The sequence below is a fragment of the Pseudorca crassidens genome, chromosome 18, assembly GCF_039906515.1.
Source record: "Pseudorca crassidens isolate mPseCra1 chromosome 18, mPseCra1.hap1, whole genome shotgun sequence".
Taxonomy (NCBI): Eukaryota; Metazoa; Chordata; class Mammalia; order Artiodactyla; family Delphinidae; genus Pseudorca; species Pseudorca crassidens.
In genome coordinates, this window is record NC_090313.1 from 1,021,844 (window position 1) to 1,047,357 (window position 25,514).

General features: G+C 42.0%; 2 protein-coding genes across 18 annotated transcripts in view; both read right to left on the reverse strand.

Moving 5' to 3' along the window:
- Positions 1-5,754, reverse strand: part of UPF3A (UPF3A regulator of nonsense mediated mRNA decay) — a 53,629-nt gene extending 47,875 nt beyond the window's left edge. For 6 of the 15 annotated variants that reach the window (XM_067713809.1, XM_067713820.1, XM_067713811.1 and 3 more), the window contains exons 1-5: positions 5,487-5,751; positions 4,677-4,783; positions 2,941-3,047; positions 1,662-1,760; positions 1,417-1,527 (exon numbers count right to left, since the gene is read on the reverse strand). In XM_067713809.1, the coding sequence (XP_067569910.1) occupies positions 1,417-1,527; positions 1,662-1,760; positions 2,941-3,047; positions 4,677-4,783; positions 5,487-5,693 (631 nt within the window). In that variant the 5' untranslated portion in view covers positions 5,694-5,751. Of the gene's footprint in view, positions 1-1,416; positions 1,528-1,661; positions 1,761-2,940; positions 3,048-4,676; positions 4,784-5,486 lie in introns of all 15 variants that reach the window. The other 9 variants (XR_010937074.1, XM_067713814.1, XM_067713813.1 and 6 more) reach the window with 4 other exon arrangements.
- Positions 5,755-22,663: 16,909 nt separating this feature from the next.
- Positions 22,664-25,514, reverse strand: part of CDC16 (cell division cycle 16) — a 28,176-nt gene continuing 25,325 nt past the window's right edge. For all 3 annotated transcript variants that reach the window (XM_067713632.1, XM_067713633.1, XM_067713634.1), the window contains one exon: positions 22,664-23,142. In XM_067713632.1, coding sequence (XP_067569733.1) covers positions 22,883-23,142 — 260 coding nt within the window. In that variant the 3' untranslated portion in view covers positions 22,664-22,882. The remainder of the gene's footprint in view (positions 23,143-25,514) is intronic.

Sequence of the window (25,514 nt, forward strand, 5' to 3'; positions counted from 1 at the left end):
ATCATGCTGTGGTCCCACCTCTCCAGCCACTCTGCTCCTTGCCCACCACGTGCCAAGCACACAGGCGTGCGCCCCGCTCCTGCAGGCCCAGAGCTCCAGCCTCCAGCCCTTGTGTTTGCAGTTCCTGCTTCTTCCATCTCTTGGCCCAGCTGGTCTCGGCTCAAATACAGTCTCAGAGGGCCTCTCTCTATCCCATTATTCTATTCCATTACGTCTGTGGCACTTATCACAAGCGGAAATACTCTGGCTTGAGCATGTGTTTGCTGCAGTCGCCCCAGTAGGAGGGCAGCTGCATGAGGGCAGAAGCCTGTGTGTCCTGTTCCAGTGCTGTCCCCGTGCCCAGGCTCAGAGTCGGTACCCAGTCAACATGTGCTAAGCACATCTCCATAAATACTTTAGTGATTAAAGATCCTTCGAGCCTCACATTGAATCACCTCTTATAAAATACAGAACTTCATTACTAGACTAACGAAGAACGCTTCACTAATGTTAACCTTGTTTTATTAATTTACTCAAATACCTAAACTTGTTCAAGCAATTACATGCTAAGACTACAAAGACAAAAATACAGTTCTCTTGGGGGGTGGAGAGACAAAGTGAGAGGAGAGTTAATGCAGAGAGAGACAGACAAATAAGAAGATAAATTATCAACAGCGTAACCATTCTGTCCTGTAAGTCTTGGTGGGTGAGCAGGAGGTAGGCATGGGGAAGGGAGGGCAGAACAGGTGGGAGGGGCACCGGGCTGCACGGTGAGGCCCCAGCCCCGGCAGAGGCAGGAAGGGAGACACTTACAAGCATGTTTGGGAGAGACAAACAGGTTGCCTGATAGAGAAAGGAGTTTCACGTCTACTCTTGAGTTCTGGGGGAATGCTGCTAGGAGAGAGCCGTTTCCAAAATATTCCACTTGGGGCTAGAGGGTTGAAGGCCTGATTCAAACCAGATTCTGTGCTCTGGCTGGGCTTATCCACTCATCTGCCTCACTCGCTCAGGGGCCTTGATAGTTTTTTGAACAACAGCAAGATGACTTCATACTTAAGCAAAGCATCTCCTTTCTATGACTGCTCTTTGCAAAGATGACTGACTTCAACTTTGAGACATAAGCTTACCTGATGCAGCCCGGCACACAGCACTCCAATGTCTTCTCTACTGCTCATTCAGAAGCGTCATAACTTTGAAACAAAGTGACTGTAACTGAAAACTCAGGTGTTCTCCCTCCATCAACAGATGCTCAGAAATATTTTCCCAAGTTACCATCCTGCTACCCTTTTCCTTTTGTCAAAACTGGGAAATACTCTGTATTTCTGCCAAGCCTGTCACATGTGTCAATTTTCTATAATAATCATGAAAAAGGAAAAACAAATATATACTCTATAAATACATATCTCAATAAAGAGGAAAAAAATGAGCAAAACAGACCAATAAGTTCTCTTGTCTTTGCCTCTATGTCCCCCAGAAGCGTTTCAGGATTGGCATTAGTTTTCTCCTCCTCCACACAGTAAGTTTCTAAAAACTTCTTATATTCTGGATCTGTATATTAAGATAGAAAGAAAATAAATATATTCTTCCCCATATAGGGAGAGAAATTATATTTGACCAATGTGTTTAATTTGACCAATGTGTTTAATGCAGTTTCACAATCCAGCATTTGAAAAAGGACTCACCATCTTCAATGCTTCCAGCTTGGGTGTCTTTTTTCTTTAGCTTCTTTTTGGCTGTCTTCTGGAATGGAGCAAATTCTACCACTGCAGGATATTCTAGGCCTTTAACAGGAAACAAATTACAAAAGCCATTCTGAAATTCTGTATTCATTTTAAAACAATAGTCTAGCTTACTTAAGCACTGAGCATAGCATTGACAATATTACTGTTTAAAATATAATTATACTTTCAAGTAACAGTAATCTTAGCACATCAAACTCCAGATTTAAACAAAGGATGAGCACTTATTTACTAAATAACACAATTCCTCATATTGTAGTTGTGGTTACATGACTGAATACATTCAAAATTCTTTAAACTGTATACCTTAAAGTGGTTTTTTTTACCATATGTAATTTCTACCTCAATAAACCTTATCGCTCTCCCACCAAAGAGTTTATTTTGGAATACCTTTCAATAGGTGTCCTAGTAACATCTTACATTTTTTAATTTTAAAAGGTTAATTTAATTATCAATCTGGTATATGAGTTCAAGGAAATGACTCTGTTTACAAGAGACACTCAGCTAAAAGAGAGGGTTTCAAAGGGTGTCCATGATATCCAGGTAAGATTTGCTTCATATAGAAAAATCTAGAATGAAAGTCACTTGAAGCTGACTCTGTTGTTATGTAGGGGTGGCGGGGAACAGACACACAGAAACGCTCGCGGACAGCATCTGCCTCACGGAGAGAGGGAACACTTCCACCCTGCTGCCAAACCCGCTGAGTGATCGCTTTCACATTTGCCAGAGGGCTATGATACTTTAACTCTCATGTATCTGGAAGACACTTTTGAGTATTTATTTTATCCTCAACTACTCAGAATAAAGTCAAGAACCAGGAGGAGAGCAGGGCTTCAGACAGACAGGGACAATGTCTGCTTCATTTTCAGTGCTGCATCCATGATGCCTAGTACATAGTACCAGGATAAAATAATTTACTTTGGGAACGTAAAAGAGTAAAAAGTTCACTTATCCAGAAAACTCATTTATGTGAAAAACTTCACTCTCTGATGATGATACCTAACTAGGCTGTCACTACTACACAAAATTGCTATTAATTCTTTGGTTTATATGTAATTTTAATTTTTAACATAAACCCATAATCACAATCACATACTCAAAATTTATGTATTTATTTTAGATTAGCATCTAAGGACTCAATTAAAATTCACAAACATCCAGCAAAACTTAATTAATGTACTTAGATATTACAATAAAGAGTTTAAAAAGCCAATGACCCAACCTTTACTGTCAATGAAGATATATCCATCAAAACGATCTCTAAAAAGCAGGATGTCATCAGGATTTCTAAAATTAATGTATGCTCTTGAATAGAGATGAGGATAAAGACTGAAAAAAGAGATAACAATGAAAACAGTAAAAAACTTAAGACTTCTTTTAATTTTGTCTTTTTTTTTTTTCTTCTTTTCTGGATACAACAAACTACTTCAGATAAAACCTTTATGCCAAAGAACCATTTGTCAGTTAATTACAGCAATCTGGATATTCTTTAGCAAATAAACCAAAAACGAACAAAATATTAACCGAGATCTTTTTAATGATTTGGGAGAGACACTTTAGGTTGGTTTTTCTACTGCACAGAGCCAGGGTTAAAATACTGGTGCTCAGAGGTAGAAAATCAAAGGCAAGGTTATTCAAAGATCATCCCTAATCACATATCATGACTGCAATACAACCTAGTCACGATTCATTCAGAGGAGGAAATGTTGTATTGTAAATGAGCTCCTTTACTGATTTAGAGAACACATTTAGGTATCGTAAAAGGGTATTTATTGTAGCACATGGCATAGGATCTACAGAAGAACTAAGCCTTTCCCCTCTAGCTCACAGCTACCAATGTCCTTCATAGGTGGGAACTTTCAACCCCATTTCACAGATGAGAACACTGAGGCTCAGAGAAATTAGGTGCTCACAGAGGGAGCAGTTAGTAAAATGGTGGGACTGGGATTCCAATCTGAGTCACTCTGAGTCCAGTGCCTGACCTCCTGTAACTGTACTAGTTTTCCTAAACTTTAGTCATTTCAAAAAATCATGTTTATGTTGTGTTTTTTTTTAACCAAATCTACATTTACCTGTGATATTTTTCTTTGACCGAACTGACATTTTTTTACTTAAATGTATTTATTCAAAAGGAAAGTTTATAATGGCTACCATAAATGAGAACTCATGATATTGAAGAGAAAAAGAATAATAAAGATAATAAGAAATCACATAGTGAAAATCACCAAATTCTAGCTGAACTGTCATCTGTTGGGCTAACTTGAGGTCTGCTCTCTTTTTTAATAAAAAGGAGATTTTGAAGTGTTAAATTATTGTCAGAAACATCTTCCTACCAAGCTGTAAAAGGTAACTGAAAAAGATATAACTTAGTGGGCGTGGGTTGAGGGTGGGGATGTCAGTGATAGAAGGGAACACTAGGGGCTGCTGGGGTCTGGAATATTCTGCCTCTTTATCTGGTCTTAGTTACATGGGTGTGTTCACTTGTAAAAATTCATTAGGTTATACATCTATTATTTATTCACTTTTCTTTCTTATATCTTAATACAATTTACTTTAAAAGGTTATATGAAGTAAGGTTTAGTGATATCCAAAATAAAAAAATTAATACGTTGTTAGACTGCTTTCCTTTTTAGGCTATGGTGGTGGTACGGAGATCTTCAAATCTATTTTAGGTAAATTTAATTATCTGCCTACTTAGAAATAACGTGCAGAAATAAAGGCCTGCACTGATTTCCGCATATATGTGGGAACGAAGATGGAAACAGAGATGGCTTCTATTATCTATATTCCTTTACCATCAACTGACAAAACCTCTCAGCCTTTTTTTTTTTGGCCATGCCGCACAGCTGGTGAGACCTTAGTTCCCCGACCAGGGGTTGAACCCGGGCTCCGAGTCCTAACCATTAGGCCACCAGGGAATTCCCTCTCAGCCTCTTAACGTTGGTAAAATCTTCTCACCTGAGATCAGCAGTAAAGAGCCCGAAGTAATCGTGTGCAGGAAGGGGGTGAAGCTGCTGTTCCAGCTGCTCCTTGGTGAGGCTGGGAGGAAGCCGCCGGATGACCACCTGGGGAGAAACGCTGGCTGGGTTTCCTTTCGCTAGTACTGTATTAAGCTTACCTGAAAGCTTGGTCACCTGTGTTTATGCTCAGAGTAAAATCTAACTCAGGAGTCCAGCAGAAACACGCATTTTAGTAAAGATTAAGGAACATATGCATGGAGAACATGGCTGTCAAAAGAATAACAAGGGCTGAATAATGTAAAAGGGATCGGTGAGGTCAGAAAAGGCTGGGCATAGCAGCCGTTTTTCATAAAATCTTTTCATTAAAACCAGATAACTGTTGGTATGTGCCCGCCTCCACGCTCCCTACCAGGAGGTAAGGTACATGCAGGGCAACATCCACAGCAGCACCTTCCGCCTCCCGCCCGCAGGGTCCACCCGCGTCCACTCCAGCGCCACGGGCTCTGCTCTCCCGGCTGCGCCGTCTCCCCTGGACCGGACCGGACCCTCGGCAACGTGGAAGGCTACTGCCCGGCACTGGTAAGCCCAGCGTCCCAGCCTCGACGGGAAACACCTACAGGCTGAAGTGACTTTTCTTCCTCCAAAGCCAGAGAAGATCGCGTCAAGGGCGCCCTAGCAGCCCAGACGCCGCGGGGGCAGCGCAGCGCGGCCCGGCCGCTGTCCGCGGTGCTGAAGCGCCCGCGGCTCCGCCCCGGAGCGCAGGGATACCGCACCTTCGGCCCCGCCCCTCACACCGCCCCGCCCCCACCTTGCTGAGGACCGTCCTCTTTTCCTCGCGAGGTTCGACTGCACCGCCCCCACAGCCGGAGGACCAGGCTACTGGCGCTTCAGGCTCCCGCCGCTGCGACTCCCGGCGGAAGTGGCTTTCTGTGGGCGACGGCTTCTCCTTCCCGCTCGGACCCCGCGTAGTAACGGGCAACCCTGGGCCCCCCTCTCCCTCCTTCTGCGAGCGCATCCCAGACCCGCCGCCGAGCCGCTTCAGCCTCTCGTCAGGGCCGAAATCTCGCGAGGACTGGGCCGCCCCACCCAGTCCCCACTGTTCAGAGGCCGCACGCCCCCTCCCCCGTCCCTGGCTGCAGTTCCGCATCCCTCTCCCGTACTCCGACTTCCGTTGCCGCGCCCGTCCGGGGCCCGGGGACGCGCGTGGGGAGGGACGTTCGGCTCCTGGACGAGGGGGCGGGGGTGGGGGGGCGTATGCGGGGCCAGGACCTGCAGCTGGAGCTGGGCTGCCGAGGGCGGGCCCTGGCCCTGCGGGGGCGGCCCCGAGAGCAGCGGTCAGCTCGGGGCCCATGCCCTGGTCTCCTTGCAGCCCGACTTAGAAGGGTCTGGGGGTGGACGGGGGCTTGGCGGCCTCGCCCAGGAGCGAGTCAGCGGGAAATTCGGGACCTGAGGACTTGGCTCAAGCGGGAGCCTTGAATTGGGCTGTGCAGGGCTGGATCTCTTTCCCACCGAGAAGAGCTGGCCGTTTGGCTAAACATCCCAGAGAATGACATACACATGCTTCATAAAGCGTTTACAGCTATTTAGTCTTTTCCAAGGAAATCTGAACGTTTCATCAGAGAGTAGCAATTACATTCAGGAAAAAGCAAGCGATTGACAAACAGCACAGATCAGTACATGGCTTTCCTCTGCGGAGTAGAATAAATGCCCCAGAGTTGAGAGAAGAAATTGGCCGCAGAGAAAGAAGCCTCACTTCGACGGTCCCTAGGACTCAGGTGGCAAGGACTGGAGTAGCTCAGACTCACGGCACTCAAAATAGGGCCTTATCTCCACACATTCTCCAGCATTTATGGCATGGACATGTATACACTACCAAACATAAAACAGACAGCTAGTGGGAAGCAGCCGCATAGCGCAGGGAGATCAGCTCGGTGCTTTAGTGACCACCTATAGGGGTGGGATAGGGAGGGTGGGAGGGAGACGCAAGAGGGAAGAGATATGGAAACATATGTATATGTATAACTGATTCACTTTGTTATAAGCAGAAACTAACACATCATTGTAAAGCAATTATACTCCAATAAAGATGTAAAAGAAAAAAACAGGGCCTTAATGTTTTCCAATATAATTTTCGCTCAACTTTTTGAGGCGCTCAGTGGGACAGCAGCCATGTTTTTCTTTTACAAACATTCAGGCAGAAACACTTTTGGTTAGAATAATTCATATAGAGGTTAATTTTTAAATGCCACGTTTTTTCGTATTTTCAACTTATTCGTGTTGGCTATGTTTTTCATTCGTAGCACCTTTCTTCCCAGAACTTTAAGTACCAACAAACAAAGAAACTGGAGAATAGAGTAACTGAGGCATTAAGAGATTAAGGGAATCGCTGGCAGCCGCTGGGAGTAAATCCAGGTTTAACTCAATCCAGTCCTTTATCCCTGAACCACTCACTACCTATGAACACAATTGAAATGTGTCATTTTAAATGGGCTGAAAGACTCAAAAGAGCAGTTCCAAACCTGAGTTCTCTAAAACCCCACAAAGGAGGCCAGGAGCAGTTTTCATTATTTCAAATCAAGTCTAAAGGAATCCTATAGGAACAAACTATGCTGAAGTTGCACACACACTAGATCCAGTTTCCTTTCCTGCCTCCAATCAACTCGGTATTGAAAGCCTAGTTCTGCTGATCAAAAGCTCTTATTGTGACAAAGAAAAGGAAAATGTGGTTGTCGGAGAAGATGGTTTATTATATCCCGAGGGTGGGAGGGAGGGGCACAAGGGGCTGATGGTGAGAAATGGCAGAACTTCAGAATTCACGGTGGATGGAATTATTCTTTAAATACAATTTTATAATACCAATTTCAAGACAGTGAATGACATACACTTGTTAAATCGCTCATGATTTTATATGAAAGAAAAGTACAGCGTAAAGAATATCTACCTTCCTACACATTACCCAGCATGTTTTGTTTAAAATACACATAGAACTACATCCAAAACAAAGCCGTACTAACTAATCTCCGCATGTCAGTGAACCTAACCCTAACTGAACACTCCACCTCCTGGTCATAGGAAGGGTTACATTTTGCTCCAGAGCACGGGTCTGATTGATGGATGACCCTGACCTAAAGCAACTGGTGACCGTTACACTCTGTTTTTCTTCGAAGATGACAGCACAGTCACTTTAAAGGTGGCAAGAAGGCTGACTTCTTAGGAAACTAGGCATTATTATGAGATACTAGAGTCATATCAGAAAAATACTTGGCACTACAATTACACACTACCCTCCCTTTTTTTTGACACTTTCTGAAGACTAAACATTGATATTAAACTTGTTAATGTGAAAAACAGCTTATTCAAATGTCTTGAAGTTCTTGTTCTTTTATGTCTTAAAGCACTGTCAACAAGGTCATGGGTTAATTATCAGGCGTTCACTTTTCCAGAACATGAAAAAAAATCACACCACGTGATCGATGAAAAAACTAAATGAAGCAATGTTATTGTCTGGTGGGTAAAATAAGTGTGGAAGAGTATTAATACCTTCATTTTTATTTATTTTAAAAGTGATTATTTTCCGTTCCATAATTTGATTTTCTAGCCCAGCTAAAGAGAGGAGAGGCATAAAAATAGGCACATGTGATGCTTCACAGAGAAGAGACAGAGAAGCCATTTGCCCGACAGAGAAGAGACAGAGAAGCCATTTGCCCGACAGAGAAGAGACAGAGAAGCCATTTGCCCGACAGAGAAGAGACAGAGAAGCCATTTGCCCGACAGAGAAGAGACAGAGAAGCCATTTGCCCGACAGAGAAGAGACAGAGAAGCCATTTGCCCGACAGAGAAGAGACAGAGAAGCCATTTGCCCGACAGAGAAGAGACAGAGAAGCCATTTGCCCGACAGAGAAGAGACAGAGAAGCCATTTGCCCGACAGAGAAGAGACAGAGAAGCCATTTGCCCGACAGAGAAGAGACAGAGAAGCCATTTGCCCGACAGAGAAGAGACAGAGAAGCCATTTGCCCGACAGAGAAGAGACAGAGAAGCCATTTGCCCGACAGAGAAGAGACAGAGAAGCCATTTGCCCGACAGAGAAGAGACAGAGAAGCCATTTGCCCGACAGAGAAGAGACAGAGAAGCCATTTGCCCGACAGAGAAGAGACAGAGAAGCCATTTGCCCGACAGAGAAGAGACAGAGAAGCCATTTGCCCGACAGAGAAGAGACAGAGAAGCCATTTGCCTGACAGAGAAGAGACAGAGAAGCCATTTTAAAAGAAAAATGAAAACTCAGGAACACACTATTTGAGTCTAAATAGCAGTAGGCTATCAGGGACTCTAAGCGCCTCACTGCACACAGCCCATGTGTAGTGTGAGGGGCTGAGACAGGAAATGGGGCCTGTGCGCTGCCTTGGATGCATCGCTAGCTGGGCTCAGATTCCTCATCTGTACAGGTCTTACTCCAAAGACTTACGGGAGTTATTAGCACATGGGGACCTCAAGAAATGACAGCTATTATTCTTCTACCTTATAAATCACATTTTTCTGCCTTAGCTATTATATTTCTAACCCTTAAAAAGGTACAAATATATAAGATACATTTTAGGCTAAGATAAAAAGTTTTAGTGTTTAAGAGAGAATATTAGGTGCTTGGAAAATTCATTTCTATACAATACCTTACTTGTTAATGATGCTGTAAATAAATGCCTTGGAATAAAACATTTTTCTATGAAAAAATAGGATAATGTGTCTAATATGAGGATAAGAGCTTGAAAGAAAAGATTTGAACAAATGAAGGACCTAATCCCATCTTTTTATTAGAATGACTAAGAGTTGTTCTTTTTTTTTTTTTGGTACGCGGGCCTCTCACCGTTGTGGCCTCTCCCATTGAGGAGCACGGGCTCTGGACGCGCAGGCTCAGCGGCCATGGCTCACGGGCCCAGCCGCTCCGCGGCATGTGGGATCTTCCCAGACCGGGGCACGAACCCGCATCCCCTGCATCGGCAGGCGGACTCTCAACCACTGCACCACCAGGGAAGCCCCGAGTTGTTCTTTTTTTATTATAAATTAATTTATTTATTTTTGGCTGTGTTGGGTGTTTGTTGCTGCACTAGCTTTCTCTAGTTGCCGTGAGTGGGGGCTACTCTTTGTTGCGGTGCACGGGCTTCTCATCGCGATGGCTTCTCTTGTTGCGGAGTAAGGGCTCTAGAGCGCAGGCTCAGTAGTTGTGGTGCACGGGCTTAGTTGCTCCACGGCACATGGGATCTTCCCGGACCAGGGATCAAACCCGTGTTCCCTGTGTTGGCAGGCAGATTCTTAACCGCTGCACCACCAGGGAAGCCCTGTATAAACTGTATAAAAGACAATTTTAACATGTTTTTCATGGAATAAATCACCTGCCAATGGGTGAAACTATAAGAAATTTTCTTTCTTGCCCCCCAAAAATGTGCTACATCATTTCAGTAAGTTCTGCCACAACTGATCCAGATGCTTGGACAATTATCTAAGCTATGACATATTAAAAGTGACATATTACAGGAGAAAAGCAGCTCCAAAACTAAGACTCCCTAATCAGCTCAGGCTCCGGCCCAGAGGACTGGGCGTGGCTGTATTTACCTGCCTGGGAAATGGCTCTGGAAGGATGCTGGCTCAGCATTACAAAACCCCTGGATTGGCCAAGATGGTGGAGTAGAAAGCGCCTGAGCTCACCTCCTCTTACGAGCACACCAAAATCACAACTATTGGCAGAACAACCATCCGTGAAAAAGGCTGGAACTTTCCAGAAAAGATCTTCCACAATTGACGACAAAGAAGGAACCACGAGATAGGTAGGAGGGACAGACTTGCGATATAGTCAAGTCCCATACCTCCAGGGCCCAAAAACTTGAGAATAATTACATTGCAGAGGTTCTCTCAAAGGAGGGAGGGGTTTCAGCCCCATGTCAGGCTCCCCAGCCCAGGGGTCCTGAACTGGGAAGACAAGCCCCCAGAGCACTTGGCTTGGAAGGCCACAAGGACTTACTTTTGGGGGGGCCAGAGGGCTGAGGGAAATAGACTTCATGCTTAAAGGGCACACACAGAAACTTACACGCTCCAGGACCCAGGGCAGGGGCAGTAATTTGACAGGAGCCTGGGTCAGACTGGGCTGCTGATCTTGGAGAGGCAAGAAGCCACTGCAGCTCACCCTGGGGACATAGGCACTGGCGGCAGCCATTCTGGGAAGCTCGCTCCTTCTACCACATGGACACTGGTGCTGGGAAGGGCCACTGTGGAACCCTTCCTCTAGCTTATTAGCCCCAGGACACAGCCCTGCCCTGGCCCAATAGCTTGTAGGCACCACTGCTGAGACGCCTCAAGCAACTAACTGAGTGGGGACACGGGCCCGCCCATCAGCAGAGAGGCTGCCTTGAGACCTCCCGAGCCCACAGCCGCCCCTGGACAAGGCCCTCCCACCAGAGTGCCCAGGAACCAGCTCAGCCACCAGTCGGCAGGCACCAGCCCCAGAATCCCCTGCGCCTCAACCCTGCCCTTCAGGAAGCCGGCTCTAGCATCCAGACCAGCCTCATCCACCAGGGGGCAAACGCCAGACGCAAGAGAACCACAGCTCCACAGCCTGCAAACCCAGCCTCCCGCAGCCAGCCAGACCTACCCTGGGACCAGCTGGGCCCCAGCCCTGGCCACTAGAAGGCCAACACAAGCTTCAGGACACCCTGGACCCTGGACCCAACTGTGTCAGAACTAGTCCCCCCAACCAGAGATCCAACACCAGCTCTGGGACCCCTGGGCCCTGCAACCAGACCCCAGGACCTGGCTCTGCCCACCAGTAGGCTGGCACTAACCCCAAGACCTGGGTTCACCCACCAGTGGGCAGGCAATAGCCCCGAACTCTTCTGGACCGTGACTCCGCCCACCAGTGAGCCAGCACTAGCCCTGGAGCCCCTGGGGATTCTGCAGCTAGCTGCCTCCTGACCAGGCCCCACCAAGCAGCAGCTAGCAGCCTCCACTCAAGGCAGAGTTTGGCAACCACCCCAACCAGGTGCCAACCAAGCCCACCAGACTGCCCACATAGTCAGCCTGCCACAACAGAAGGACCCACACGTCCTCACAGGGGGAACACCTAGAGCATACAGCTTGGGAGACGAGAGGGGAGTGCACTGCTGCAGAGGACGTCTCCTACAGAGGGCCACTTTTCTAAGGTTGTGAAACATAACCAACCTACCAGGTACATAAAATTACAAACCGCAGCTTAAGTGAAATGAGGCAACAGAGGAACGTGTTCCAGACGAAGGTACAAAATAAAACCCCAGAAGAGCTAAGTGAAGTGGAGATAGGCTCCCTACCCAAGAAAGAGTTCAGGGCAGTGATTGTAAAGAGGACCCAGGAACTCAGGAGAAGAACGGATGCACAGAGCAGGAAATTAGAAATATTTAACAAAGAACTAGAAAATGTAAAGAACAACAAAACAGAGATGAAGAATACAATAACTGAAATGAAAAATACACTAGAAGGAATCAACCATGGACTAAATGATATAGAGGAACAGATCAGTGAACTGGAAAACAGAGTAGTGGAAATCACTGATGCTGAAAAAAAGAAAAATGAAAAGAAATGACCGTTTAAGAGACCGCTGAGACCACATCAAGTGCACTAATATTCACATTATAAGGGTCCCAGAAAGAGAAGAGAAAGAGAAAGGGGCTGAGAACATATTTGAAGACATAATAGCTAAAAACTTCCCTAACCTGGGAAAGTAAACAGTCACCCAAGTCCAGGAAGCACAGAGTCCCATACAGGACGAACCCAAAGAGATACACACCAAGACACACAGTAATTAAAATGGCAAAAGTTGAAGATAAAGAGAGAACATTAAAAGCCGCAAATAACATACAAGGTAACTCCCATAAGGCTATCAGCTGACATTTCGGCAGAAACCCTACAAGCCAGAAGGAAGTGACACGATATATTTAAAGTGATGAAAGGGAAAACCTACAACCAAGAATATTCTCCCTGGCAGGGCTCTTATTTAGATTTGATGGAGATCAAAAGCTTTATAGACAATAAAAACCTAAAAGAGTACAGCACCACCAAACCAGCTTTACAAGAAATGTAAAGCTTGTTTAAGCGAAAAAGAAAAGGCCACACCTAGAAACATGAAAACTACGAAAGGAAAAAGCTAATCAGTAAAGGCAAACATAAGGGAGAGGTAGGAAATCACCTAAAGCACAAAGCTAGTAGGAAGGTTAAACGATAAGAGAAGTAAAAATCATCTATATCCACAATAAGCAGTTAAGGGATACGGAAGACAATCAGATGCAAAATATGATATCAAACATAGTAATCGTGAGAGGAGTGTCCAAAGCAGGGATGTTAAAATGCATTTGAAATTAAAAGATCAGCAACTTAATTCAATCATGTATATGTATAGGTTGCTATATAAAAACCTGATGGTAACCACAAACCAAAAATTTGTAATAGATACACACAAAAAAGAAAAAGGAATCCAAATATAACACTACAGGTAGTCATCAAATCAAAGCAGACGAGAACAAAAGAAGAAAGGAATGTAACAGACCTACAAACAAACACAAAACAATTAACAAGATGGTAATAAGAACATAATATCAATAAATACTTTAAATGTAAATGGCCTAAATGCTACAATCAAAAGACACAGAGTGGCTGAAATCAACACGAAAACAAGACCCATATATATGCTGCCTACAAGAGACTCACTTCAGATCTAAAGACACACACAGACTGAAAGTGAGGGGATGGGTTCGTGCCCCGGTCCGGGAGGATCCCACATGCCGCGGAGCAGCTGGGCCCGTGAGCCACGGCCGCTGAGCCTGAGCGTCCGGAGCCTGTGCTCCGCAGCAGGATAGGCCACAGCAGTGAGAGGCCCGCGTACCGCAAAAACAACAACAACAACAACAACAACAACAACAAAAAAGATATTCCATGCAAATGGAAATCAAGGGACAGCTGGGGTAGCAATACTTATATCAGAAAAAATAGACTTTAAAATAAACACTGTTACAAGAGTCAAAGAAGGACACTACATAACGATCAAGGGATCAATCCAAGAATACATAACAATTGTAGATACACGCACCCATCATAGGAGCACCTAAATACATAGAGCAAATATTAGCAGACATAAAGGGAGAAAAAGACAGTAACGCAATAACAGCAGGGGACTTTAACACTCCACCTACATCAATGGACAGATCACCCAAGCAGAAAATCAATAAGGAAACACTGGCCTTAAATGACACATTAGACCAAATGGATTTAATAGATATATAAAGAACATTCCATCAAAAAGCAGCAGAATGACACATTCTTTTCAAGTACACATGAAACATTCTCCAGGATAAGTCATATGCTAGGTCACAGAACAAGCCTTGGTAAATTTAAGAAAATTGAAATCATACTAAGTATCTGTTCTGACCACAATGCTATGAGACTAGAAATCAATTACAAGAAAAAAGCTGCAATAAATACAAACACTTGGAGGCTAAACAACATGCTACTAAACAACCAATGGGTCACTGAAGAAATCAAAGAGGAAATAAAAAAATACTTCAAGACTAATGAAAATGAAAACACAACCACCCAAAATCTAGGGGACACAGCAAACACAGGCCTAAAAGGGAAGCTCCTAGAGGTACAAACTTATCTCAGGAAACAATAAAAATCTCAAGTGAGTAACCTAACCTTACACCTAAAGGAAATGAAAAAAGAACAAACAATATCCAAAATTAGTAGAAGGAAAGAAATCATAAAGATCAGAGCAGAAACAAATGAAAGAGAATTAAAAAAAATAGAAAAGATAAATAAAAGCAAGAGCTAGTTCTTTGAAAAGATAAACAAAATTGATAAACCTTTAGCCAGACTCATCAAGAAAAAAAGAGGGCCCAAATGAATAAAATCAGAAATGAAAAAGGAGAATTTACAACCAACACCACAGAGATACAAAAGATTGTAAGAGACTACTAAAAACAACTAAATGCCCATAAATGGATAACCTAGAAGAAATGGACAAATTCTTAGAAATGTACAATCTCCAAAGGTTGAACCAGGAGGAACAGAAAATATGAACAGACCAATTACCAGCAATGAAACTGAATCAGTAATTTTAACACTCAAGAAACAAAAGTCCAGAACCAGATGGCTTCACAGGTGAATTCTACCAAACATTTAGAGATGAGTTAACACCTATTCTTCTCAAACTATTCCAAAAAACTGCAGAGGAAGGAACGCTTCTGAACTCATTCTATGAGGCCAGTATCACCCTGATACCCAAACCAGACAAAGACATCCCCAAAAAAAGAAAATAGGCTCAATGATGAGCATAGATGCAAAAATCCTCAACAAAATATTAGCAAATTGAATCCAACAATACATTAAAAGGATCATATACCATGATCAAGTGGGATTTATCCCAGGGATGCAAGGATTTTTCAATATTCCCAAACTGATCAATGTGATATATACCACATTAACAAGGTGAAGAACTGAAATCATATGATCATCTCAAAAGATGCAGAAAAAGCTTTTCACAAAATTCAACATCCATTTATGATATGTTTTCCAGAAAGTGGCATAGAGGGAACATAACTCAACATAATAAAGGCCATATGTGACAAACCCATACCTAACATCATACAAAATGGTGAAAAGCTAAAAGCATTTCTTCTAAGATCAGTAACAAGACAAGGATGCCCGCTCTCACCACTTTTATTCAACACAGTATTGGAAGTCCTAGCCACAGCAATCAGACAAGAAAATAAATAAATAAATACATGGAATCCAAATTGGAAAGGAAGAAGTAAAACTGTCACTGCTTGCAGATGACATGACACTACACATAGAAAATCCTAAAGACGCCACCAAAAAACTACTAGAGTTCATCAATGAATTCAATAAAGTTTCAGGATACAAAATTAATATACAGAAATCTGTGCATTTCTATACACTAACTTCAAGTTATCAGAAAGGGCAATTAAGGAATTAATCCCATCTACCATCACATTAAAAAAAGTACCTAGGGGGGCTTCCCTGGTGGCGCAGTGGTTGAGAGTCCGCCTGCCGATGCAGGGGACACGGGTTCGTGCCCCGGTCCGGGAAGATCCCACATGCCGCGGAGCGGCTGGGCCCGTGAGCCATGGCCGCTGGACCTGCGCGTCCGGAGCCTGTGCTCCGCAACGGGAGAGGCCACAACAGTGAGAGGCCCGCGTACCACAAAAAAAAAAAAAAAAAAAAAAAAGTACCTAGGAAGAAACCTACCTAAGGAGGTAAAACACCTGTACTTGGAAAATTAAAAGATACTGATGAAGGAAACTGAAGGTGAAACAGATGGAAAGATACACTATGTTCATGGATCGAAGAATTGATATTGATAAAGTGACCATACTACCCAAAGCAATCTACAAATTCAATGCAATCCCATCAACATACCAAGGGCATTTTTCACAGAACTAAAATAAATAATCCTAAAATTTGTATGGAAACACAGAAGACCCCAAATAGCCAAAGCAATCTTAAGAACAGATCTGGAGGAATCATGCTCCCTAACTTCAGACTACACTACAAAGCTATGGTAATCAAAAAACATCATACTGGCAAAAAAACAAGACACACAGATCAATGGAACAGAATAGAAAGCCCAGAAATAAACCCACACACTTATAGTCAATTAATCTGTGACAAAGGAGGCAAGAATATACAATGGCAAAAAGACAATCTCTTCAATAAGTGGTGCTTAGCAAACTGGACAGACACATATAAAACAATAAAATTAGAACATTCTCTGATACTATATAAAAAAATAAACTCAAAATGGATTAAAGACCTAAATGTTAAGACCAGAAACCCCAAAATTCCTAGATAAAAACATAATTAGAACACTCTTTGACATAAATCGTAGCAATATTTTTGGATGTCTCCTAAAGCAAAGGAAATGAAAACAAAAATAAACAAATGGGACCTAATTAAACTTAAAAGCTTTTGCACAGCAAAGGAAACCATCGTCAAAATAGAAAGACAACCTGCTGAATGGGAGAAAATACTTGCAAATGATGACTGATAAGGGGTTAATATCAAAATATATACATAGCTCACATATCTAAAAAACAAACTCAAGTAAAAAATGGATAGAAGACCTGAACAGACATTTTTCCAAAGAAGACTGCAGACAGTCAACAGGCACATGAAAAGATGCTCAACATTATTAATCATCAGAGAATGCAAATTAAAACCACAATGAGATATCACCTCCCACTGGTCAGAATGGCTGTCATCAAAAAGAACACAAATAACAAACATTGGTGAGGATGTGGAGAAAAGGGAACCCTTGTATACTGTTGATGGGAATGTAAATTGATGCAGCCACTATTGAAAACAGTAGGGAAGCTCCTCAAAAAACTAAAAATAGAACTACCATATGACCCAGCAATCCCACTCCTGAGTATATATCCAAAAGAAACCCAACATTAATTCAAAAAGATACGCACACCCCAACATTCATAGCATCATTATTTACAATTGTCAAGATATGGAAGCAACCTAACTGTCTGTCAACAGAAGAATGGATAAAGAAGTGGTATATATATAGACAGACAGATAGATAGATAGATATACACACACAATGGAGTACTACTCAGCCATAAAAAAGAATGAAATTTTGCCATGTACAACAACATGGACAAACTTCAAGCATATTATGGCTAAGTGAAATAAATTAGAGGAAGACAAATACTGTATGATACCATTTATATGTGGAATCTAAAAAATACAACCAAATAGTGAATGCAACAAAAAAGAAACAGACTCACAGATATAGAGAACAAACCAGTGGTTACCAGTGGGGAGAGGGAAGGGGGAGGTGCAAGATAGGAGTAAGGGAGTATAAGGTGAAAACTATTATGTACAAAATAAATAAGCTACAAGGATGTATTGTGCACACAGGGAATATAGCCAGAATTTTAACTATAAATGGAATGTAACCTTTAAAAATTTTGACTATGTTGTACACCTGTAATGTATGTAATATTGTACATAAGCTATACTTTTATAAAAAAATTTTTAAAAAGACATATTAATGATCACCTGCTTATTTCATATGAATTCAGAAGCTGTAACAGGTATAAATATATATGTATCTGATAGGAATCCCAAATATATGAAGCAAAAGTGAACAGAATTGAAGGGAGAAATAGAAGTTCTACAGTAATATTTGGAGACTTCTAACAACCCACTTTTAATAAAAGAACAACGAGGCAGAAGATCAACAAGGAAACAGAAGACTTGAACAACACCATAAACCAATTAGACCTGACACACATATACAGAACACGCCACCCAACAAAAGCAGAACATACAATCTTCTCAAGTGAACAGGGTACATTCGCCAGAGGGACCATAAATTAGGCCACAAGAAGAGTCTTAACACACTTAGACTAAAATCACACAAAATATCCTTCTAATAAGCACAATGGAATGAAACTAGAAATCAATAACAGAAGGGAAACTGGAAAACTCACACACATGTGGAAATTAAACACATTCTTAAACAACCAATGGGTCAAAAAAGAAATCACATGGAAAACTAGAACGTACCTTAAGACAGAAACAAAAACAGGAAAAGTTATGGGATCAGCAAAAATGGTGTTCAGAGGGAAATTTATAGCTATAAATGCCTACATTCAAAAAAAAGTACCAATTCAATGGTCTGTACACTTTAAGGAACCAGAAAAAGAAGAGCAACCTAAAACCACAGCTAGCAGAAATAAGGAAACAATACATTAGAGTGGAAATAAGACATACTTGAGAAAAATAACAGAGAATGTAAACAAAATTCAAAGTTACTTTTTTGAAAAGCCATAAAAAATTGACAAATCTTTACCAGATTTACAAAGAAAGAAAAGAGAAGACTCAAATTTCTAAATCATAAAACGGAAAAGAGGAAATTATTACTCACTTTACAAAAATAAAAAGGATTATAACAGGATACTATGAACAACTGTACACCAACAAACTGAATAACCCAGATAAAAAAAATTCCTAGAAACATACAAAGTATGAAAACTGACTCAAGAAACAGCTGTAACAAGTAAGGAGACTGAATCAGTAATCAAAAACCCTCCAACATAGAAAGGCCCAGGACCAGAGGGCTTCACTAAAGAATTCTACCAAACATTTAAAGAATTAACATCTATTCTCAAACATTTCAAAAAAATTGAAGACTTATCTCAGGACTGCAAGGGTGGTACAGTATATGAAAATCAATAGAAAGGAAGGGAAAGAAACCTAAAAGATGTTGCACAAATGAGTCAAATAGGCCCCTGCATATTGATCCTCATGTTGTTTACTTCTTCACAGCAGGCTAGGATGGTTAGCTTAAGTCCACCAGAGCCAAATCAAAATTTTCACATGCACCTGTTTATATGTAGCCCAGACAAGCATATCTTCAGCCATTCAGAGCCTGCCTGTTTTGCATACTCATCAAAACTACACCCAGTGTCTGGTAGCTGTAAATAAGACAAAAAAGACCCCAAGGTGCCGCTGCACTTTGTACTTCTGTAACCCAGAGACCCCCTGCATGCTGCTACTCCATCATGGAGACATGTGAGCCCCTCTGGAACTTCCCTCTGCCCCAGGAGTTCCATTGCCCTCTTCCCCTTCTGGGTGGTGACCTCATGCTGCTGTCTCTGGAAGGGGCTATCCCCTCTTGCAACCTGTCAAAACAGGGCTCAAATAAAGCTACCCCAAATAAAGCGTGCGACTGCCATTTATGGTTGTGTCTTTTCCTTGAACAGTTCCAAAATCCTAGAACTCATTAAACCTGAACATCTCAACTGATCCAAAAAAAGCATTTGACAAAATCAGCACCCATTCCTGATTAAACAAAACATTCAATAAACCAGGAATAGAAGAGAACCTCTCCAACACTAAAAAGGACATCTATGAAAGACTAAAAGCTTTTCTTTTAAGATCAGGAATGCCTACTTTTGCCACTTCTTTTCAATAAAATACTGCAATTCTAACCAAAGCAGTTATGTAAGGAAAAGAAATAAAAGGAATCTAAATTGGAAAAGAAAAAGTAAAACTATCTCAACTTGCAGATGACATGATCCTATTGCACAGAAAATTCTGAAGAACGAACACACACACACAAATTGTTACAGCTAATGAACACGTTCAGGATACAAAGTCAACAAACAAAAATCAGTTGTATTTCTATACACTAGGAATGAGACAATCCAAAAAGGAAACTAAGAAAACAATTCCATTCACAATAGTATCATAAAGAATAAAACACTTAGGAATGAATTTAATCAAGGAGGTGAAAGACTTGTACAACGAAAACTGGAAAACATTGCTGAAACACATTAAAGACATATAAATGAAAAGACATCCTATGTTTATGGATTAGGCATATACTAAGAAGACATACATATTCAACTAAATCCCTATCAAAATCCCAGTGGCTTTATTTTCAGAAATGGAAAAAAAAATCTAAAATTCATATGGAAATTCAAGGGACTACAGTAGGCAAAACAATCCTGAAAAAGAACAAAGTTGGAGGACTCACACATCCCAATTTCAAAACTTACTACAAAGCTACAGTTGACAAAACAGTGTGGTACTAGCATAAGCATATACATATGGACCAATGGAATAGACCTCAGAGCCCATAAATAAACCCTCATATTTATCATCAATTCAACATGGATGCCAAGACTATTCAATGGGAAAAGAACAGTTTCTTCAAGAAATGGTGCTAGGAAAACTGAATATCCACATGCAAAACAATGAAGTTAGACCCTTAACTTACAACATTTAAAAAAATTAAAATGGATCAAAGACCTAAATTTAAGAGCTAAAACAATAAAAATCTCAGAATATCAGAAGTGAAACTCTGCATAACCTTGGATTTAGCAATAGTTTCTTAAATGACACCAAAAATACAGTCTACAAAAGTCAAAAACAAAAGAAAAATAGATAAATTGGATTTCATTAAATTAGAACTTTTGCATATTGAAGGACACTATCAAGGGAGTGAAAGGACAACCCAAAGAATGGGAGAAAGTGTGTGCAAATCATGTATCTGATAAGGGTTTAATATCAAAAATCTATAAAGAAATCCAACAACTCAACAACAATAAGATAAACAACCCAATTTTAAAGTAAGCAAACGATTTGAATAGACATTTCTCCAAAGATGATATACAGATGGCCAATAAGCACAGGATAAGATGCTCAACATCACTAGTGATTAGGGAAAGGCAAATCAACCAAAATGAGATACCAGTTTCACCTACTATCATGGTTACAGTAAAAAACAAAACAAAAAACAGAAAAACAGTAAAAAGCATTGGTGAGGATGCAGAGAAATTGGAACCCTCGTGCACTGGTGATGGGAATGTAAAATGGTACAGGCACTGTGAGAAAGGTTTGCTGGCTCCTCAAAAAGTTAACCACAGTATCATCATATGACCCAGCAATTCCACTCCTAGGTATATATCCAAAGGATTGAAAACAGGGACCCAGATAATCAGGCAGCCATGTTCATAGCAACATTATTCACAACAGCCAAAAGGTGAAAACAACCCAAGTGTCTGTCAACAGATGAATGTGGTAAATATATACATTTTGGAATAGTATTCAGCCATAAAAAGGAACGAAGTTCTGATAAAAGCTACAACGTGGATAAAGCTTGAAAATATTATTCTAAGTAAAATAAACCAGACACAAAAGGACAAATATTGTGTGATACCACTTACACGAAATTATCTAGAATAGGCAAATTCAGAGACAGAAATTAGATTAGAGGCTACCAGAACTGAGGGACTTTCTGCTTAGTGGGTACAAAGTTTCTGTTTGGAGTGAAAAAAAAAAGTTGGAAATAAATGCCACTGAATTAGACACTTGAAAATGATTAAAATGGCTCCCTATCCACACATGCACACACTTTATTTCTTCACTTACAGAAAAACGGGACAGAAGAGTTCCCATATACTAACCGTGTCCCCATATCCCTATCTTGCATTGATGCGGTACAGTTGTTACCAAGAGTGATGCATTAGTATTAACTAAAGTCCATAGTTTATGTTGTATACATACACTTTACCAAAATAAAGGAAAAATGAGAAGAAAAAATGGAGGCACGTCACAAGGACATAAGAGCCAAGCTGAAGACTTCCAATGGCCAAAGCTGAAACAACTGACGCCACAAAATAAATAACGTTAGCATAAAATTATCACCTAAAATAGAAAATATGTATACATGAGTTTATGCTGATAAATAAATGGGATAAATAAATAAAATGAACAAATGGGAGAGAACAGATGAAACTGTCAGGGGATGGAGCTTAACTTAAACCCCTCGACAAACGGAGGGTAGGCTGGACTTAGTGATTTGCTTCTAAAGTGTGAGAAGAGGGAAACAGTGACTTTGCAGTGGGGAAACCTGGCAGACACCATTGCCACCAAGTGATCAGGTCCACACCTCCTGTGTAAGTCATGCTGATAACATGTAACCCTGACACAATGTGGTGAGAAAGGTACTTCACACCCAAAACCCCAGTCCAATCATGAGAAACACTTGAAACAACTCAAACTGAGGACCATTCTACAAAATATCTGACAAGTCCTCTCAAAGCTGTCCAGGTCACGAAAGATAAGAAAAGTCTGAGTCAAGAGGAGCCTAGGCAATCTGACAGCTAGTTGCAGCGTGGCCCCCGGATGCAGGAGCGGAAAGAGGACATTCACGGGAAAACTGGTGAAATGCAAAGAAGTCTGCAGTTCGGTTACTGGAGACCAACGTGGATTTCTTAGTTATGATAAAAGTCCCACAGTCACCTAAGATGTTCACAATGGGGGAAGCTGGGTGAGGGTGCACGGAAGCTCTCAGTACTACCTTTGCAGATTTTCTGTAAGTTCAAAATTAGCCCCAAATAAAAGTCTACTGAAAAAGAAAAAACGACCTAAGACATGGTTTACTTTCTTTATTTCACTTTGTATAACTGCTCCGTAGGATCAGAAAACATCTGTTGCAAAGGTGTGCGATCCAGGCTCTTGAGGCAGGTCTCCATTCCTAAATGCAGAGGTGGGGTCTGGATGCATGTTGAGCAATGGGACATTTTAAAGACAAGGATGAGCGGAAACACTGACCTACTCTAGGACACAGGGGAACTGGGACCCGTCTGGAATCACGTACTGTGGTCTGACATAGGCGTCTCTAACATCATGTCACTTTCGTTCATTTCAATTTCAAAGGTTTCTTCCAAGGAAGGTCTGGAATCTGGAGTTTTCCTTGAGGTTTCTAATGGTGCAAGCCCTGCTTCTTCCACTGTCTGTTTCTCTACCTCAAATTCCCTGAAATCCCACGGAGGTGAAATAATGTTCTTTAATGTCTTCATTGTATGCACATCAAAGTCATAACATTTTAATTTGTCTTTGATGTCTGCTCCTAAAAAGAGAGAAATGCCACAGTAAGAACAAAATAAGAAATTCCATTTACCTGTCATTTCCACCAATACATGGCACCGCTCTATCGTTTAGGTCAGATGTCCTTGTAAGAGCACACGCATAGCTAAGGAGGAGAAGCGTTCCCATCATTATCTTGGGGACGAAGGGAGACTGTGGGGAGACTCCCAGAAGCACGTGCAGGCTCAGCTCCACTGGGCTCAGCAGCCGCCCCATCTCCAAAGCGAGTCTGGCACCGACAGAAGCCTGTGCGCGGTGCTCCCTCAGCTGCTGCACACGGAGAGCTGCCGGCTGGCGCTTGGCCCTGGTGCAGTCACAAGCCTCAGGTATACAGAAACACAGTGAAGGGAAATACATTGTCTACAAATCAAAATCGTGAGAACAATGGATGTATTAGGTCCAATCATTCCCGACATAAACAAAATGACAATTTTACAAAGTTCAAACTAATAGCTTTCAGTAATAGATGTTTTAACAGATAATAACATCCAAGTCTTCTTAAGATAAAAATAGTACAGCATGGAGATTACAGTTAATAATACTGTATTACATATTCAAAAGTTGCTAAGAGAATAGACCTTAAAAGTTCTCATTGCAAGAAAAAATTTTTTCTAACTATGTTTTGTGACAGATGTTAATTAGACTAACTGTGGTGGTCATTTCACAATGCTTACGAGTATTAAATTATGTTGTACACCTGAATTTAATACATTATATGTCAATTTTACCTCAATAAAATAAACTAATATGTAATGAACAATACACTTGGAAATCTCCTTTCTAAGACCATTACCTTTGTGAGGACAGGCAAAACGTCCGTCCTATTCAGTACTGTATCTCCACACCTCTCTTAGCCTTATAGGACTTTTGCGTTTAAGCTTCACAACTCCTCCTTGGACAAATGTGGAAACTGAGGCTCACACTTGCCCCAAAGCCACAAGGCTACTGGGTGGCAGACCTGAGATTTCAACCCAAGGTCTTTATTTTTAAGTTTTAAAAATTGAGCCGTAACATACAAACTGTGAACTGTGCACAGCTGCATGAATTTCCACATATGTACACATCCACATCACCACCACCAGACCAAAAGCGAGCATTTCCAGCTCCTAGAAAACCACCTCAGGGCCCTCTAGTGAACCTTCCCTTTTAATCGCTGCTCTCATTCTTCTATCACCACTGATTAGTTCTGCTTATTACTAATCTTTGTATAAATGGAATCAATCAGTATATATTCTTTTCTGGTCAAAACTGGTGAGACTCATGTATGTTGCAACACGATTCAGTCGTTAGCTCTTCTAACTGTGCAGTGTTCTCCACTCTGCTATTGCTGGACCTCGGTTGTCTCCAGTGAGCTGCTGTGGGAAAGAAGCCACTATGAACAATCCTGCGTGTGACTTCCGGCTTACCGAGGCTCTTGCTTCTCTTGCGCATAAACCTGGGAGCAGAGCTGCTACACTGTAAGATCAGCACGGAAAGTCACTGCCTCAATCGCCCCCAATGAATCACACCTCCCAGCACCCATGCCCTTGAATAAGCCCTCCTGTGTTGACGGTGCACTTAATCACGACTCATTCTGATGAACAGAATGTGATGGAAGTGATTTGTCCAACTTCCAGCTTCCAAGGGGTCCTGATGCTTTAGTTCTTGTCCCTCAGGACCCTGAGACGACCAGGCTATGAAGAAGCCTGGGTTAAAGACCCATGGAGAAGCCCAGCTGTGTCACTGAGGTCCCCCTGTGTATGAGGCCATCTTGGACCATCAGCCCCTCCAAGTGAAGACCAGCAAAAGAGCCATGAACCGACCCACAGGACTGTGGGAAACTGGCCGGAGTGGTGTGTTAGGCAGCAAACGCCTATTTAACTTTAGCAGATGTGCTGTTAAACAGTTTCCCAAAGAGCTCTGACCCGTTTATAACCCCGACAATAATCAATAATGTACGAGGATTCCAGCTGCTCCGTGCCACTGCCAACACCAGGTACTACCAGTCAGCATTTTTCACTTTTAGCCATTCTGGCAGGTTTATAGTGGTGCCTCATTACGGTGTGTTTTTTTGTTTTAATTTAATTTAATTAATTTATTTGTTTTTGGCTGCGTTGGGTCTTTGCTGCTGTGTGCAGGCTTTCTCTAGCTGCGGCGAGCGGGGGCTACACTTGGCTGCGGTGAAGGGGCTTCCTACTGCGGTGGCTCCTCTTGTTGTGCAGCACGAGCTCTAGGCGCGTGGGCTTCAGTAGTTGTGACATGTGGGCTCAGTAGTTGTGGCTCGCGGGCTCTAGAGCACAGGCTCAGTAGTTGTGGTGCACGGGCTTAGTTGCTCCGCGGCATGTGGGATCTTCCCGGACCAGGGCTCGAACCCGT